Source organism: Canis aureus, chromosome 15 (genome assembly GCF_053574225.1).
Source record: "Canis aureus isolate CA01 chromosome 15, VMU_Caureus_v.1.0, whole genome shotgun sequence".
Lineage (NCBI taxonomy): Eukaryota > Metazoa > Chordata > Mammalia > Carnivora > Canidae > Canis > Canis aureus.
Window position 1 is genome coordinate 25,840,265 of NC_135625.1, and position 19,612 is coordinate 25,859,876.

Consider the following 19,612-nt stretch of genomic DNA (forward strand, 5'->3'; position numbering starts at 1 on the left):
ATAACACAGGTTTTGCCTGACTTCCAAATCTGCAGATCTAACCCCTCGCTCTACTGGTTAAAATGAAGGGCTGAAATCACTACGGATAAAAGCTGTCAAACAGGGCCTGCCTGACCTATAAACTGGAGATGCCATGAAATTGTCCCTCTTAAGCTCCTGAGACTAGAGGCAAATGAGTTGTGACTTGCCTCAATGTTGTACAAGATGGCAAGGGAACCAGATGAGTGGAATTGCACACCATTCCACGGGGACAGCAGACACACACTCTGCTCCTCCTTTTGTAGGAGCCCGCAGAGTAGATGGCTGCCATAAAAGCAGCCATTGAAGAACAAAGCTAAAATTATAATGAATTGTTTAAAAAAAAACCTCATGCAGACTGAAATGAAGGTTGAGCATCAATCTTCATTCAGACATGAGGAGAGTCCAGAATCACTCAGGAGCTCTTCCCATCAGCCCCTACGTGGTGTTGACAAAGAAGAGAGACCAGATGGCACCACATAGGAAGAGAATTGGCGTTAATGAAGAGCTGCACTCAGTTGCTCCACATATGTTTTCTTTTATTTAAAGAACCTCTCCTCCCCCAAATTACTCAATTAACCCACTTAAAAATATTTTAAACCTCCACGGAATTATATATGACAGAACATGATAAAAGTAAAAACACCTTTTCATGTCCCCTACTTCCTACTAGCTATGAAATAGTCCATAGGCAAGATGCACCATGGCTTAGTAGTTGTTCTGTTGATAGCTAGTTTGGTTGTTTAAAAAACTCTTTTACAAAAAATGCTGCAGTAACTATTGTGATCAAAATATCTTGATGCTCATGAAAATTCTATAAGATAGACACCTAGAAGTGAAATCATTCAGCCAAGTTCATGATCTTTCATATTTTTGGTGAACACTGCCAATTCAACAAAGCTGTCCCTGTTTACAGCCAATTCCACTTTCCTTGGGAGCAGCTTGACCCCCGCAGTCGTGCTCTTCAGTATTTACAACCTGGGGAGGGGTGGGGAGGTCTCATTATGCTCTTTTTTAAAAAAAAAATTAATTTATTATTTATTTGAGAAAGAAAGAGAGCATGAGCGAAGGAGGGAGATTGGAGGGGAAGAGGGAGAAGAAGCAGACTCTCCTGCTGAGAAGGGGGGGCTCCCCACACCCCAGGATCATGACCTAAGCCAAAGGCTGACACTTAACAAACTGAGCCACCCGGATGCCCCTCATTATGTTCTTTTAATTCCCATTCCTTTTGTTACTATTGAGAATTAGCTTTTTATCATATTTTTATTAGCTACTTGTGTTTGCCTATTTTTGAAAATTGAGTTATTTTTATTATTGTCTTATAATAGTAGAATCTTAATATATTCTGGCTCTTTAGCTCTTGGGTGTTATACATATTGCAGATATTTTCTTCTAATCCTTTGCTGGTGTTTTAGTTTAATCGTGTCTTTCTTCAAACAGTTACAACCAATGTTTAAGCAATTACATTTTCAGTAACGTCTCTCATGGCCTCTCAGTTTTGTATCTCCTAAGGTAGGTCTTCTCTGCCTCCAGTTTTCCAACTATTTTGTATTTTCACCTAAAACCATAATTTTGTTGTCATGTTTGGTCTTTAAAACCATCTGTAATTTTTTCCTGTTTTTAGTATCACAAGTTAGAAATCTAATTTTATGTGTTGCCAGTTGGATGGTCAACGTCACGTTATCATTTGTTAAACGGTTGGTCCTTTTTCCACCTTTTTGAATAGACCTTTAGTGTGTATTAAATTACATATGCACATGGGTCTGTTCTGTTTTATTCTATTGATCTCTTTATTTACACCTATGGAAATACCAGACTGCTTTAATTGGTACTGACCTAGTATGTTCTGTCATTTGTTTTGGTCTCCATCATTGTTCTTCTGTTACTTATCATTGTACATTTTTCTCTTCCAGATGAAGTTTGGAATTAGCTTGTCAATCTCCATAAAAACGTTATTGTATTTTGATAATGATTACATTCGATTTATGTTTGGGGGAAGAATGGTCATATTTACAATTTGAGTCTTCCCATCCAGGAATGCTATAATATAGCTTTCAACTTATTCAGAAAGTCTACTTTTAGGTCCCTATTATACTTTATAATCGGTTAAGGTTAATGCTGGTATTACAACAATATTAAAAGTCTGCATTTCCAGGTTTATTTTGTATCCTATATCTTTAGCTAAATGTTGGCTACCTAAATGTATGTGTGAGTGTGTGTGTGTGTGTGTGTGTGAGTGTTTAGCTATGTAGCTAAACACTTACATAGCTAAATTCACAGTTCTATTTTTTCCATGTAAGTCTTGCTTATTAATAGGTTGCAATAATAATAAGCAAGCCTTATTTCTTATTTTTGCTTGCTTATTTGCTTTGCCATTACAAATGACTTTCTCCCAGTGCCTTGTCAAATTGGTTAATTGGTACATCAAAAATGATTTTGGAATTTTACTTCCCCAGTCTCTTCTATATCACATGCAATTTAGATAAATTTAGGCATCTAAACTTATCTGAAGTCTGTGTTAATGGACTGAACTGTGTCCCCCAAAATTCATATCACAGAATGTGACTGTATTTAGAAATATGGTCTTTAAAGAGATAATTAAATTAAAATGTGGTTATTAGGGTGAGTCCTCAACCTATATCACTGGTACTCTTAGTCACAGGCACAGAGGGAAGACCACATGAAGATACAAGAAGATAACCTTCTACAAACCCAGGACAGAAGCTCAGAAGAAACCAACCCTGTCAACGCCTTAATCTCAGACTTCTAGCTTCCAGAGCTGTGAGAAAATACATTTCTATCGCTTAAGCTGTGAGTTTGCATTACTTCATTATGGCAGCCCAAGGGAACAAATAGTCTGTTAGGATGGGAGCAAGTCACAAGAAATATAGGGGCTTTTCTAAGACATGTAGCTGCTTAATCACAGGCTTATTATCCTTGAATGAGACCATCTCAAGATGACTGAATTTGAAAAATAAAACTGCCAAAAGTGTATTTTTATGGATTGTATTTCACTGTAAAAACCCATTTGCTTCTTTTCTAGAGTGAGAAAGAATTTTATTACTAGACTCTCTGTTTGCCTTGGTCTTTTCCATCCTTCCTGCAACAATTGCTGGAATACTGGCCAATTAAAATAAGCATTTTCTTACAGGTCCAAGTCAAATACAACATGAAGCCTGGTTTCCCAAGGCATGATGAAGTGTTGTGTGCTTGTATCTGATCACCTTAATGGAACTTCTTATGAGTCCAAATAGCTTTCTACTGATTTGGGGGTTTTTTTAGATAAATGATCATACTACCAGCAATACCCACTTTATTAGCTGCTGCCTGTGGGCTCCCTCCACCTCACTTGCACAGCAGCCTTTACTGTTTGTCATCCACTGACCCCCAACATCATGAAACACAGAGTGGCTCAGGGACAGGACAAATCAGGGAGTCCAAACCTTCTCCAAACCATTAGATCCTTCCTGATGTAGGAAGAAGAGAGGCTGGAAACACAGCAATGGCCTTTTAAAAATAGTGTCCAGGGAACCAGTGTCACCCTTGGGAGGAAATAGCATTACTTGAGGGACTGTGCATTACTGCCTGTTTTTAAAGAGCTACAACAGCAGCCCCTAGCACTGGCTTAACAATGACAAGCTGGAGAAAAAAGATGAGCAGCAGAAGGGACAAGCGAAACTTGAGAACTGGAAGGGAGAAGTGAGTGGCATCAGGGATGGGGAATAGGCTGCTTCTGGAGACTTAGGTCTAGAGAAGGGTATTGCTTTCAGTTGTCTTTAAAAGCCCAGTTGTTACACAATGTGTATCCCATGGATGCAGTGTCAGCAATCCCTTTAGGTTACCAAAGGCCAAAGTGAAAGGTCTGGACTTCCATTACTATTTCCTTGTTTGTGAGTTACTTTGTATGTTGCATTTTCATTATAAATCTTAATAAGTTTTCTATGACTAACCTGTCCTGAAAAATCTCCCTACTCCTTTGCTCCCTCTACTCTTTCTCCCCTTTTGAACCTGTATAGAGCAACAGGTATTTGTTATGTAAGCCGAAGGAAAAAAAAAAAGTCCAAAATCAGGACATTTCACTCCTCAAACTGGTCTTCACTAACTATAGAAATACAACCAAGATGAATATCTTTTTAAATCAAGGTTTTAGCAGGAGGTAACTTTCGTGGTTTTAAATACAGCTCTGAAAATCTAATAGAATGCCAATCATTGTTGATGCTCCTGTAGCCACTCATCAAGAGACACATGGGGATCCCAGAAATTTGGTTTACTTAAAATAGGTGAAACAAAGACAAGTACTTTCCCAGCTCCAGGATATAGCATGCTGTAAAAATGTATTTCTTGTCTCTTGGTAACCAGAGCCTTTAAGTGGCTAGGGGGAGAGGGACAACTCTAGGCTAACATGTAAGTGACTTAAAATGCCCATTCTCTCTTTCCTTTTTCTCTTTTTAGTGGTAAACTATCAACTATCCATTTTTCCCTGCTTACTTTCTCTAAATGCTCATTTTTAAAAAAAGATTTTATTTCTTTATGAGAGAGAGAGAGAGACAGAGACACAGACACAGACAGAGGGAGAAGCAGGCTCCATGCAGGGAGCCCGACATGGTACTCGATCCCGGGACTCCAGGACCACGTCCTGGGCCGAAGGCAGGTGCTATAACGCTGAGCCACCCAGGGGTCCCCATAAATGCTCATTTTTTAAAAAAGTACCTTCTATCAGTCATTTACAACTCTGTGCCAGGTCAATGTTTCATTTCCAAGAACAATGGCATTTTAAGTCTGATTTCTACCAGGACAATGAACTCCTGGGTCCTTGCTTGAAGAAATGGCAGATATCAATGCACAGATGGGGGAAGATTTTAGAGACCTGGAGACTCAGCCACTGGGGAACTTATGTTCCTCAATAGTGTAGTACTAATGGGTTAAGGGGCCCAGAGTCCAGAAACAAGCTTGCTCTCCATTAGGGATATATGGGCCCACCTTGAGTGGTAGAGTACTCCTGGGTGGTACAGTCTGTCTTATTTTCCTCTCCATGTTGGATGCTCCAGTTTTATTTATTTATTATTTAAAGATTTATTTTAGAGAGAGCATGCATACACGCATGTGTGTTAAAGTGGAGGGAGAGGTAGAGGGAGAGAGAATCCCAAGCCAACTCTCTGCTAAGCATAGAACCCAACCAGGGCTCCATCTCACTGCCCTGAGATCATGACCAGAGCTGAAACCAAGAGTCAGATACTTAACCAACTGAGCCACCTGAATATGCTTGGTTGCTCATTTTAGCAGAGAGCAACAAGGATTCTTTATCCAGCTTTCACTAGAAAAATTCAGGTAAATCAGCATTGAATTCTTCTTTCTGGATAGTTTCACCCCTACTTTGACCTACTTTAAAAGCCAAATTGAGATACTGTGATAATGGGTTATTTTGGTAGGTCTTTGAGATTTCTTCCCCCCGAGATGTTTTATGGTATGAAATGAATCACTTCTTCCACACAGATGGGGATTTCTCAGTACAATCTCTTGGCAAGTGGGCTTTAAGCCCTTCACCTGAAAAGGAAGCCTATTGGTGGCCTTCTTTAAAGAACACTAGGAGATAGGGCACCTGGGTAGCTCAATGGCTGAGTGTCTGCTATGGGCTCAGGTCATGATCCTGGGGTCCTAGAATTGAGTCCCGCATTGGGTTCCCCACAGGGAGCCTGCTTCTCTCTCTGCCTATGTCTCTGCCTCTCTGTGTCTCTCATGAATAAATAGAAAAATATTTAAAAAAAGAACATTAGGAGATGGCATTCTTATTGTCTGGGTTCCCGGCTGTACCCACAGACCAGATGCAGTTCCTTGGGCAACTAATTGCCTTCATGGGATCACATGGTACCAGGGCGGACACAGGGCATGGAAGCCTAGTAACAATGGTAACAGCCAACAATTAGATAAATTAGCTTTTAAGCTTCTGCTTGGTAAATACTTTGCTGTTTCCGCTTGGTCTTCAACACTGGCTAAACTGGTATTACAGTTTTAATTCAACATGGTGTTCCCTCCAACTTATTAAAATCAGTGGGAATTAAGTATAGATACAAAGACATTTCAAAATAACAAACTAATTTAAGAGATTTGAAATTTTAAATAACATTGAACCATGTCAGAAAGCTCGAACTCCTTCCTCTCAGAGGTTAAGGATGGTTGAAGTTGGTAATATTTCTTTCTTACACTATAAAGAATGTGTTAGTTGTTCATAATGGACCACCAATTATTAGAGGCTATGATTTGATAAGGGAACATTGAAAAAGGAGCTTCTTGCAGATAAAAGCAATGATGAAGAGATTGACAGTTGAAGGTGTGTGGTCAGGTGTGTGGGTCCTGGGATGGTATGCTTCAGGAGCAAGTGGTATTTTTTAGAACGTGCCAAGCAGATTGAGGGTATGTGAAAACATGTCTTTTATCTAATAGGACTTGGGAGTCCCCATGTAGCCCCTAGGCTGCCAGGTGAATATTCTTGATGTTATAATCATTTCAGTTTAGATTGTACCATATTTCTGAGCTTTAAAGGTTCTCAAAAGATAAATGTGAAAGGTATGCTCTGGGTATGTGTGATACATACACATATTCTATTATTACAAGTTGTATTACAATTTATTTCAAAAGTACATGGTCACATTAGAAAGCATGTTTTACAGTGGTAAAGCAGCAATAATTTTTATTTAATTCTAAAAAATAATCCAATTTTGTAAGTAAAAGGAACTCTGATTATCATTTAAAATATTGAAATTTGAAATTATCTATCAAACAGAAAATCTTTACATTCAGACAAGTCCATTCCATCTGTTGGTTTTTTACAGACATAGAATTTCTGTAGGGTTTTGGGCCCTATCAACAGTTTCTGTTAAGTACAAAGAACACAACAGAACAACAGAACAATGTGGCTGCCTTGGTGGGCACCAAAGATGAAGAGCCCATTAACCAGGCTGGGGCCAGAGAAACTAACCCTATTGGCAATACAAGCTCTTCACCAGCTGAGCCTGGGACCATGCACTTTCTACCACAAGGCTGTAAGCGCCCAGACAGGGACTGCAGTGGGCCAGTATCAGTTCCAGGAAGCAACCATCCTTCCCATGAGTCATGGAGGTTCCTTATCATTTACCCTTTATGCGTCCCATAGGATATTCAAAACTGAAATTAAGGACCGCAAATTCCTAACTTTCATGTGAAGTCTTTCACTTTATATACCACCCTATCATCCCAAGACCCCACTCAACAAGGGTAGCTTTAGATGCTTACACTTTGCAGGCTGCCTGTTCCTAGAACCAGCCCAGGCTCTTGGTCATGATCCTCATGGGATGCCAGTAGTCACAGAAGGTTCTTTAAGGCCAGAGATTATGGCAGCGGCTTCAGCCATGGTGTAGAAAAGCTCAGTATATTACTCACAGCCCATAGGGTTGCCAACTGGGTTGAGCCATAAGAAAATGCATTTGAGATCAATAAGACTAAACTGTGTACATATAAACATAATGAATGTTACAAAAACCAACAACCACAAAAACAGAGCAGGCCTCTCAAAATCTAGAAACCAGAAATCCATTTAAAAATGTTTAAATATAATTATACAAAGAGAAAAAAATCTCAGCTAAACAACAAAGTCAAGCAATCTCATTTCCAAATCTACATGGCTAAAAAATGATCTGTGCTGGCATTATTTACTACCTGAACTTTGGTACTTTTTCCCTTGATATTTTAGGACATGTCAGAGAATGTAAGTAGAAAATGTACAGAGAAGGCACTAGCAAAAAAAAAAAAAAAAGAAAAAGAGTTAATCCCCTCTCCCCCAAATTCACACTTATCATGTGAATTTTAATACTCCATGATGTTCACTCTAAACCTGATCCTTCCTTTAAAATTCTGTGGAAATGGTAGTTTGGGTGTTAACTAACATTGCTTGACGGAGAAAATCAGGCAGAGAGCATCATGAGCAACAACATGAGGGAGAGTTGGAATCTTGGCACAACGTTATCATGTGGTTTGTAATCTCAGAATATGCCCTGATTTATGAAGAGAGAAGACTGATCTGCTCCCCCAGCGTTATCAGTACTGGAGGACAATAATTTTCCTTATTCTCCTTGCTAAGCATTCAAATTAGTTTAGAAAGTAACTCGGTATATATAGAGTCTGATTCAAAATAGGTTTAACAACTATCTGCAAATACCCAGGACTTAGCAAATATTTTGGCTAATTTTTTAAATTAAAAAAAAGTAAAAAAAAAAACTCTTTCATTCAGAAAATTAAGAGAGGCTTTGTATTTTAAAGGAAAATAATCCTGTAAGAGCTACTTTCTATTGACTATGGTTGGTAATAGAAGAGTTTTAAATGTATCAATCAATGTTACTTTTTCCTCAGTGTATATATCCCAAATGATGTTTTTGGTTTTACAAAGTTTTCTTGATGTTTATCTCTGGGGGAAAATGTAAGTCAGCAATAATGTGTATTTCAGTATTTATCAAAAGTTGTAAGTTTTCTCATAAATAGGTTTTGAACTTGAATTTGTATGGCTACCTTTTTAAATGGGGATAGGCATGGCCTTTATGTGGTTATTCATGAATCATCTTTTCCCTTTCTTGTAAAGTATAAAATGAAGGTGCTATTATGAGAAGTTTCTCATTGAAAATATTAAGAAAGCATATTTCCTAGTGTAAGGAAGAAAAGTAAACTGTTTTTACTCAACCACAATTAAGAGAATGTACGGTGTACATTTTTTTCACGTCTGGAGAGGAGTTTATATAAGTGTGATTGATTCCTTGTCAGATCTGTACAAAACATTTTGGTAATCCTAAGAAAGTAAAAGCAGTATTTTGTTCAAAAGGTTATGAATTCAGCTACAGGCACAGGGAGGTGGTAAAAGAGCTGACAGTACGGGCTTTTACTAATAAACACATAGCAAGATAGAGATATACCAGGAAAACAATAAACAGAAAAACCCTAACACCTCCCACCCCTACTCCATGTCAGATTACAAAGCACCTGTTATAATGTACGAGAGTTTAGTGATTCCATATTAGATACATTATAAATATCTTTCTTAAAGAATCTATAGAAAATATACATATAAAATTGCTGTATATTGCAAAATAGTTTAAAACCTAACAATTTTGTATAAGCATACCTATCAATATAAAACTTTATTTTTTCTCCACATCAATTGGGTTTTTTATCCATACAAGGGTATCGTTTCCAAAGCCCATCATAAACCCAACTGATGTATATACTTTTTGAAATACACAGACATATACATATATATACATATACTCATACAGAGATATGAGCACATATTTGAGTCTTCACAGAAAAAAAGCATAGTCACCGACCAACAAAGCATCTTTTCATAGATATTTGTGTTTGCAAAGTGTTTTAATGTGGAAAATAAATTTTAACTAAATTTTGCTCCTAATTGAACAGAGTGGGCATTAATAGTTTTAGCTGCCTATCACATCCTAAATAAATTTCTTTATTTTATTATGGTAAAAGACTTACATATTTTTATATGAAATTCCTTATGTTCCCCGTGTTAAGGGCCTAGTCTAGATCGATTAGAGAATTAAAGGGAGTTCTCAGTGTAATACTATAACAAGGATTTATGATCTTGCCTACAGTCCTTACAAAAATATTTTACTCCTTGCGTATCCAACTCTTCCCCTCAGTAAAACATGCTTGAAAGAGAATTGTGGGCTTCAGATTTTACCATGTGCACCCTGGAAATTGTGGAATGTCAGTACTGTAGCTCTAGGTCAGGGAAGCTCCAACACTAGCAGCCAAAACCCAGGCTTTCTATTTCTTTGATATTTAATTACAATAAACTCTTGGTTAGACAAAATAATCACAACTTGCTTTTTAATGGCATCAGTAAAATAACTAATCTCTTGGAAGAGCTGTCAGAAAACAAATGTTTTCCTTGCTTTTGGATTATGCTGGTCAACTGGTGTGCTTGATAACATTCATCCTGGGAATGTGACCCATATATATGTGAGTGTTTCGCCCCTAGCCTCACCTAGTAAACCATTTAATTATTTGTAAGAAAGATAATTCATGAGAAGCAAAGCACACTGCAGGTAAAGAGTTCACTATTAGAGAACCCTATGAAGTAAAATGTAGTAATTATCTCTAATTCTTACATATAAAAACAAATCATTTACTCCTATAAAGGTTACTGTGTTTATATAGTTTTAATTCAAATATGTTAATTTTTTTTTTTTTTAGCTTAAGGTTTTAAATAGTCATGTATTTAACCCAGGTATCTTATTCTCCAAATATGGGTATTGACAGATTTAGTGTGCAATTAAAAATAAATGAGATAAAAAGCGCTACACAATTCATGGGATGGGGGGAGGACAATATCCTTAAAAGGTTTCCAAAAGAAATGTCAAAGGCAAATTGAAATCCAAACCCCTCAAATTGGGGCAAATGCAATTTAATATATGAATAGGCACTTTAAACTCAGAATAGGGAAATTTTCTTGTTTCCCTTCATTTCTTTCTCTTTGGCATGTGGTAAAGACATAATTTGCGAGCATACCCCTCATATCTAGGACAAGACAAAATAATAGAAACAAAGGAGTGAATTCTGTACCCGATGAGCTTTAAAAAAAAAAAACAAAACAAAACTGAACTGTGATTAGTTATTAAGTAAAGGAGAAAAGTGTAAATCGTTCTATCAATTGTGTGATCTGGAAGGTTCTATCGCCTTATTTTAAGTGACTTTAAAGACAAGGATGCTTGGTGTCTACTTATCCAAGCGTTTGCCTGACTCTGATTTTCAAATATATCCTCATCGCTGCCACTTACATAAGCTTTCTGGCCACGAGACCACCTTCACTTTCTAGAAGAAAGGGTCCCAAGTAGATCACACATACTGCTCTGCAGCCTCTGCCTGGACTGAGGGGACTATATCATTTACAGCAGGCAGAGGCCACTTCTCCCCAAAATGACAGCCACAGAGCTGGGTGACCCAGAGCGCCGCCCCTGCCAGCTGCAGCAAGGCAGACGCAAACACTCCAGTTGGCTGGAGTTCTCGCCAACTGCCACAGTCTGTAGAAGAAAAATCTGTCTTAAACCCAATGCTGGCATTTACAAGTTATAGAAAAGGCTCATTTCTTATCCCCCCTCTTCCTCCTGACCAATGACAGACACCGGGATGGGTAATTGCGTTTTTAGTGCATTCTAATTGACATTAATGACACCTACTAAGGAAAAGCAATGGTTGTTTCCCCAAATGCACCAGGCACATACAAAACACTTTTCTACTCAGTGATTGCTTCCATTTCAGCACGTGCAGCATAAGCCACCAATTAATGACAACACCAGACAACTCTAATGCAGTAACAGTAAGACACAAACAACTTCTCACATTCATATACTGCAATGTATACATACATACGTACACACATGCTCCTACTATTTGGGGGATATTCATCGCTGAGGAGAGAGCTTAGGAGCTTCCCCCAGATACGCAATTCGCCATCTGAGGAGGTGCTGTCCAGGTGAGTAAGTATAAGTTAGGGTGAACTATGTCTGCAGCAAAGCCACGGCAACCTAGCATGATGATGACACCCTGTCATGGTTTACTCCGTGTAGGATATGTATGTTAAGACTGTGGACCAGCTCAGCTCCTACAAGTGTTAGCATTCGCTCGTCTTTTCATGGAATATGAAAGGTAAACTGAGGTTTCTTTGGTGCTGGTCGTTGGCTTGAATGGCAGATTTTTCTTCTGTTGCTGCATTGATGTTGTCTGGGAAAGTCTCTTCATCGTCGTCTTCCTCTCGTGGATTACCCTCCAGGCTGTGTCTAATGCCGTAGGCGAAGTAGATCAGGAAACCTTTTAGGGGAAACAAAAAAGAAAAAATACAAAGAAGAAAACAAACCTCAATGTTTTAAGTATGTCAGAAAATGACTGAATATGGAAACTTTAATATAGAACTGAATGGTTTTTTGTTTTTGTTTTTTGCCTTCTCTTTCGGGGCTATTTCAGAACAGAATGCAAGTACAGGATACATCCACAGAAGGTTCCTGGTGGACAGTTTCCCGGCTTAATGTGCTTCTGCGTTTTTAACACCCAATCTTTATGGAATTTATGTTTCTCTCAGTGAAATGTTTTTCAGACTTTCAACTTTATGTTGAAAAAAATTGTACTTATTTTCTCAAAACTCAACACTACACTGTAAACAAAAGGATATGGGGATTAAAATCTCAAATTACACCCCAAACACAAGTGGTGGGTTGTCAAAATCAGTCATATACTTCGGAAAATATACTCTGTGTAAATGAAGGGGACATGGGTATGCTTTATGCATCACTGTTACCAGGAGAGGCTAGATAATGATGTACAGAGCAACTGGTTATTAACGGCCATGCTGATTGGGATTTAGAAGGAAAGGTTTTACATATCCCTACCAAGTAGTTTACTACTTACATGTAGGCATTTTGCTCTGTTTTAGTTTTATGTTTAAAAACTGGTTGAGAGTTTTTGGTTGATGTGAAATGCACTATGATTTTCCCATCTGAAATAACAGGAAGTATAGTTATTAGGGATAATTCTATTGCCTTTCCTGTCCTCAAAGGTTTAAAGACCCAGCCCTAAAAAGGTAACTGAGTAGGGAAAAATTAGAGAGGGAGACAAACCGTGAGAGAGTCCTAACTCTGGGAAACAAAGGGTTGCGGAAGAGGAGGGAGGTGGGGGGGATGGGTAACTGGGTGATGGGCACTAAGGAGGGCACTTGATGGGATGAGCACTGGGTGTTATATGTTGGCAAACTGAATTTAAATTAAAAAATTAAAAAAAAAGACCCAGCCCTCTCTGCCCTCAAATAAAGGTACTACCATCACCATTTTACAAAGAAACAGGCACAAAAACAGGGAGGTAACTTGGCCTGGGCCGCAAAGTGAATAAATGGCAGAGGTGGATTCAAATAGAGAGAGTCTGGCTCCCTAGTTCATGCTCTTAACCAAGATCAAGTACATTAAACCATGGTGGGCTATGTTTGGGAAGAGAAGCAGGGGTTCACAGAAAGGCAGGAAGCATGCTGAAGTTCTCTGCCACATTCAAAAGAGAATCTTCTGGGCTCAGAGGAGGGGAGTGAGTTCGACAGTCCTGTGCCCTGGGGTTTTTGGGCTTGCCTCCCTGGGATCATATGGGCAGGACCCCAAAGGAATGGCTGTATGGTTACATCCATCCCTGAGGGTGTGGCTGACTGGCAAGTGACTCCTGTTAGGATCCTGGCCCTGAAGCAACAGAGCCACCTACCAGAAGTGGTCACAGTGACAGAAAAAACAAACTAGGGTAACCTATGTGGAATGACCACCTGTGACCAAGGCACCAGCTCCCCAATCCCCTTATAGAAGGTAAGGTCCCCCACTTATGGGCAGAACTCTGATGTGGTTATGGGGAGATAAGCAAAACTGACAAGTTAAATCTCCCATCAACTCAAGTGGATCAGTGGCTTAAAACTGAAATTGAATTAATTTCCAGCAAAAGCAAACAATTACATATACAGGAGTGAATCAGGCTCATTCCTGCTGAGCCAATGAGGGGACGGTCAAAAAGCATACTCTTCAACTCCTCAGGAGACCCAAATCAATGCAGATTTAGCTCTTGTTTCTCACTGCTTCACCTTACACACATTTCTGTTCACATTTTTAACACATGTGCTCAGTGCTCTAGTTAGAACAAATGTAAACTCATTTTTTAACTCAATTTTCACATAGGAAAGGAATCATAATAAAAATGTAGTAAAGATATAAATAAACTCACTCCTGTTGTTTAATACTAAATCCCAAGGTTCAAATAATAAAGAATTTAGATAACAAAAGAAATTTCATGCTATTAGCTCAATCCAAATGTCTTCAGAAATCCACTGGTACCCTGGAAAGAACTGGGTTTGGAATCAGAGCCTTGCATTGCCATACACAACTTCGATCCCTTAGCTGTTGGGGGCTTTTTCTCACCTATTAAGTTGGAGAAAATAAATCTACAGGGCTACTGGGAGAATTCAATAAAAAGATAAAAAAGTAAGAACACCCAGAGAAGTAAGCACTCAGGTGATCTGAAATTTGGGAAATGAAGAAACTGACAGGAAACCTTTATTTCTAAGAAGGGGAAGGGGATATATCTCTAATCACAGAGCATGAAACGGGAAAGACAGAACCATGGTTCAGAGAGCTAAAACATTAAAGGACCTACCGAGTGCCATCCAAATGCTAAACCTGATCCAAGTGTCTGCGCTCAACTGGACCATCAAGTAGATGTTCACCAGGATGCTGAAGGCTGGCAAAAATGGCAGGAATGGAACCTAAGGGGGGGAAATAGACTCACATTTGCAAAGCACATTCCCCAACTCTTTCAATATGGTAACAACTAATTTGACATATATACTTCCACACAGTATCAGGAAGCTTATAGTCTTACAAAAAGGACAACCCGAAGAAAGATCTTTCTTGTAGAGTATATACTAAAGGGCGTGTCATATTTTATATGAGGTAAGTATGGCCTGAAGCCAACAAGGGATTCCTTCAGCCTGCTGACATCGGCATCATCACCAGCATGCAATTGGAATCACGGTTTGGTTTAGTTTAGGGTTTACTGGTTTAGTTCAGATGTCAACAGGCATGCCCTGGAAGTCTGGATACACATGCCATCTGCAGGGGATCCTTCCAGGAAGCTCTCTTAGTTCAAAACGGACAGGATAATTATAGCAGAAGGGCTTTGGGTAAGAATAATCTTCCTGAGAGAGTACTGAATTTCTAAAGGAAAATATTCTTTTTTTTTAAGATTTTATTTATTTATTCATGAGAGAGAGAGAGAGGCAGAGACACAGAGGAGAAGCAGGCTCCATGCAGGGAGCCTGAGGCAGGACTCGATCCCAGGACCCCAGGATCATGTCCTGGGCCGAAGGCAGGTGCCAAACCTCTGAGCCACCCAAGGATCCTCTAAAAGAAAATATTCTACTTATTCTTTGATATTATAGGTTACCTGACAAGGCATTTGTTTACTATTATGTATAATAACATGATGGGAGCATATTCAAATTTTTGAAAAGCCCTGTATAGAGAATCCTTGTGTCAATAAGGACATCTCAAAGAACTGTGACACTCTGGTTCTGTACTGGTTAACTTCACCAGAAGCGTCTTTTTTTTTTTTCTTTTTTTAAACAGCTTAAAAACTAACACACAAGATAATATTGAAGATTTCTAATGTTCGTGATACATACCATGAAGGCTACTTTTTGCTGATTCTGGGGCTGCCTCCAGATGGTGAGCACAACAGCAATGCAGAGAACAAGAAACAGGACAAGAAGAGCAAGGCTCCATGCTTCCAGCCGGGCAATAGCTTGGACTCCGTAAGTGGTCAGGATACTCAGGCCCAACACAAGAAATGCTGCAAAGGTGATATGTGTATAGCACAAAATCAGAAGACGCATTTCACTCAGATTCCCCCTGGTTCAAACAGCCTATGTTGAGAAGATATCAAGTTCTTTCCACAGCTTCTTTGCCAAATACTAAGATTCTTCATTTTCATTACAGGAAGAAATGGCTGATTCCACTGATGTAAGAACCATTGCTTGCTTACTCACAACTATCTCCTCCTCCCCTCTTGGCACTACCATCTGGCTTTTTCTGCCCAAGTGTCATCTGGGTCCACCTTTGCGGAATAGTCCTCAGACTATATCACATGGATTGATGTCATACTGTCAGGGGTAGAGATTTTCTTTTTTTCAAATGGGAAATGGCAAGTCTGTCCATTTTCTGCTGTTGGCTAATGCAAACAAGCATTAAATGATCTGTGTTTTTTCTCCCTCTTTCAGAAGGTGACATCACCCCTGCCCCATTTCTGACCATCACGCCTGCATTCGGGGGTCCCTCCTCCGTGCTCTAGAGAAGCCTGTACTTCCCTTAGCTTGCCACCAATAATCCTGTTCCTCAAAGCCCAATGAGAGCAAGGACCATCTTTCTTGCTATCCCAAGGGCCCTGCAGAGTTCTTGGCACATTGAGGGTACTCAGTAAATGTTGCTAAAAATATGACTGATTGTGTAACTGTAGGTGAGCAAACAAGATGTTCTGTATTGCCTCCCAGTTTCATTACTGGCAGGTGTTCTTGGCTGGATGCTTGCACACAGGGGGAGCACCCTACCAGACACTGAAAGGCACCGGTTTTGTAGAGCTGCCACTCACACCTCAGGGATTTCTTCCCTTCTTCTTCAATACATGACCAATTTATCCTGCTAATATAGGATCTCAGCTATTAGCGACCTGTTAGGTAGAGATTTGGGGGCTCGTGACAGTGGCAAATATATTTTAAGGCAAGATAAGACCGTTTGCCTTCTTTCACATCACACCTGCTCCACCTATGCACACCTCGGGCCTTCTCTAATGGACAAAGCGCAAAGGACTTACCAAGAAATCCTACCAGAAAGCTCACAAGAGAAGATGACTGCTGTGTAGGCAGAGCTGAGGGACTGAAGAGGATCCGCAGGCTGAAGCCCTGCCCTTCCAGCATGGTGACCTGGGACTCGCTCTTCGAGGTGGCACTGGCACATGATCCCAGAGCTTCTTTTTCAGGACAGCACTTGGGCTGCTCGTAAGATAAGCCGGGCTGGTACCTATCCCCAAACAGATGTCTGTGTCTTTATTCTCAAATAGACACTCGGCCCAAATCAAGGAAACACTGAAAACTCTAAGTGAGACACCTGCCGGGTCCCCTCTTGTGCAGTAAATTGACACTTCTCATGACTCTATGACTCCAGCCCCAGAACTCCCTCTACAGCAACCATCAGTTTCCTCTACAGTCATTTATTTTTTTTTAATTTTTATTTATTTATGATAGTCACAGAGAGAGAGAGAGAGAGAGAGAGAGAGAGAGGCAGAGACACAGGCAGAGGGAGAAGCAGGCTCCATGCACTGGGAGCCCGATGTGGGATTCGATCCCGGGTTCCAGGATCGTGCCCTAGGCCGAAGGCAGGCGCCAAACCGCTGCGCCACCTAGGGATCCCTCTACAGTCATTTAGTTACAGAGTTACATATTAGATTGCACAAGAGAGTTACACTTTCACTTGAGGCAACTGTGGCTACAGGAGGATTATCCCCAAAATATATCTGTCAGAAAACGGCACAGAAACTCTGGTTATGCATCAGCTACAGGATGACACTCAGGCTTCAGGCTGGCATTCAGCTAGCTGCCCCTGGCTATCTAACTCTGGCCTCATGTCCCTCGGCCTTCCTTTCTGTCCTCCAGTTTAACCCAGACTAATTGCATCTTCCATTCTGCCACCTCCCAACCTCACGCATGCCATGTCCCCTCATCAATCTATCCTCTTCTCCAACCTGTGCCGGGATTTCCCTGCTTCACCCCCTAGGATCTGCCCCAGTCCCCTCAATGTGGTCTCTTTCCCTCTGAGCAGCTTTTTTTTTTTTTTTAAAGATTTTATTTATTCATGAGAGACACACAGAGAGAGGCAGAGACACAGGCAGAGGGAGAAGCAGGCTCCCGGTGGGGAGCCCATTGAGGGATACAATCCCCAGGATCACAACCTGAGCTGAAGGTGGATGCTCAACCACTGAGCCACCCAGGCATCCTGAGCAGTCTTTACTTAAATTGAAAAGTAACATTTGTCCTTAGTCTAAAGAAGAAATATGCTCACTGAGAAAAAAAATACACAAAATATAACAGAAGAAAATCAAAACCACCCACAATACTACAACCCAGTGTTAATCACTGCCAGCATTTTGGTACAATTTCAGCCAGGCATAAGTGTATATGTGTGTGTGTGTGTGTGTGTGTGTGTGTGTATATATATGCAAAATGACTTCTTCACATAAATTTATGTTACAATTTAAATAAATTCAGATGCTACATGCAGCTTTGCTGAGTTGGATACATTTCTCCATATAATTAAGTACAATTAAGAAAAAGAATCTACTGAATAAATGTACCCTTATTTAACTATTCTGTTAGTGATATTCAGGTTAGCTCAATTTTTTCACTATTGTAAATTACCTTTTCATAAACAGCCTTTATATGTGTGTGTGTGTGTGTGTGTGTGTGTGTGCGCCTCACTGAATAAAATCTTTATTATAAAATCTCAGCAGTTGAAATATTGGGACAAAAACTATAATATTTTAAGTGTTTTTATACACTATAAGAACTTGCCGTTCATATAGAATTTTTTAAGATTTATTTATTTATTCATCAGAGACAGAGAGAGAGAGAGAGAGAGAGGCAGAGACATAGGCAGAAGCAGGCTCCATGCAGAGAGCCCAATGTGGGACTCGATCCTGGGACTCCAGGATCATGCCTTGAGCTGAAGGCAGACGCTTAACTGCTGAGCCACCCAGGTGTCCCCCCCGCCTTTTTTTAACCATTCATATAGATTAAGCCAACTTATTACTAATTATCAATTGAATTTAATTCTTTGCTAAGGACTAAGTACATTTATTATACTTTATACTGATGTTTTTCTGTCCATGGCCTCTTACCTCTGTGAGACTGCTAGCTTCTTGAAAGCAAGGATTTTCTTTTTTCCCTGGGCCCGATATGACACACACCCTTGAGAACAACAAGGACACTCACCTGAGGATGAGAACACACGCAGCAACCAGAGAGTAGGCCAGAAGAGTGCCAATGGACATCATGTCCACGAGTGCCTTCAGGTCAAAGAGGAATGCCATGACAGCTATTGGGAAAAGAACATAATGATAAAGAAACATGGCCTATGATAAAACTCCATACAGCTGACAACTTTCCAGTCAGGGACAACAGGCATTTTATGGTTCCTGGACCAATGATATGTCAAACAAAACTATAGAACATTTATTTCTCACAGTTAGAAAGATGATCCTTGGGTCATATAAACTGCTAGTAAAACTTCAAAAACGCTCAACCATCTATCAAGTATAAAACACATTCTACTTTGATTACTTAAAAAATATTGGCCTGACAAAGAGTGAAAATATTATTTGACAGTATACTCTCCTTTGATGTTTCAAAAAAAAAACATTGCTCAGAAACGCTGGCTAACTCCTTTTAAGACAACCATTAAAAAATTCAAACAGAAGAGCTTTCATTAGAAATGTTACATAATCATTCAACTTCCATCCGCATTTTGAGTTGTGCCATATACAAAATCATTTCCAACTAAATTATGTTTCTGATGTAGGCGAAATTCCACTTGCTGGTTAAAACCCCCAGTCTGAGCAGACTGACTAGATCTGAGAGATGAATCTATGTCTTACACTCAAATCTCAGTAATGTTGTGAGGCAAAATATACTCTCCAGTTGAACAGGGAAACTTGCACTTAGCAACTGTTTCTCCACTGAAACATCAAATCGTGGTAACTTGACTTGACCACAGAGCTGTCCCCTATCATCCTAAGTAGAAACACCACATTCCATTCACATGGTATTCCAGATATCTCTTAGCAAGCTTTATATCTCTATGATCTCAATTTTTCTTTGATCCAACAGTTCTATGAGACAGGGGTTATTATACAGGTTCAACCAAATGCAGTGGCCAGAATATGACTGTGTTTGACCCCAAGCCCAGCCATTTCACATGGCTTGACCTGACAA

At 39.7% G+C, this 19,612-nt stretch overlaps 1 protein-coding gene across 3 annotated transcripts in view; it reads right to left on the reverse strand.

Annotated features, from left to right (window-relative positions):
* Positions 1-6,678: 6,678 nt before the first annotated feature.
* Positions 6,679-19,612, reverse strand: part of SLC7A2 (solute carrier family 7 member 2) — a 68,354-nt gene continuing 55,420 nt past the window's right edge. For all 3 annotated transcript variants that reach the window (XM_077848928.1, XM_077848926.1, XM_077848927.1), the window contains exons 8-12: positions 18,614-18,716; positions 16,441-16,646; positions 15,257-15,423; positions 14,230-14,338; positions 6,679-11,868 (exon numbers count right to left, since the gene is read on the reverse strand). In XM_077848928.1, coding sequence (XP_077705054.1) covers positions 11,672-11,868; positions 14,230-14,338; positions 15,257-15,423; positions 16,441-16,646; positions 18,614-18,716 — 782 coding nt within the window. In that variant the 3' untranslated portion in view covers positions 6,679-11,671. The remainder of the gene's footprint in view (positions 11,869-14,229; positions 14,339-15,256; positions 15,424-16,440; positions 16,647-18,613; positions 18,717-19,612) is intronic.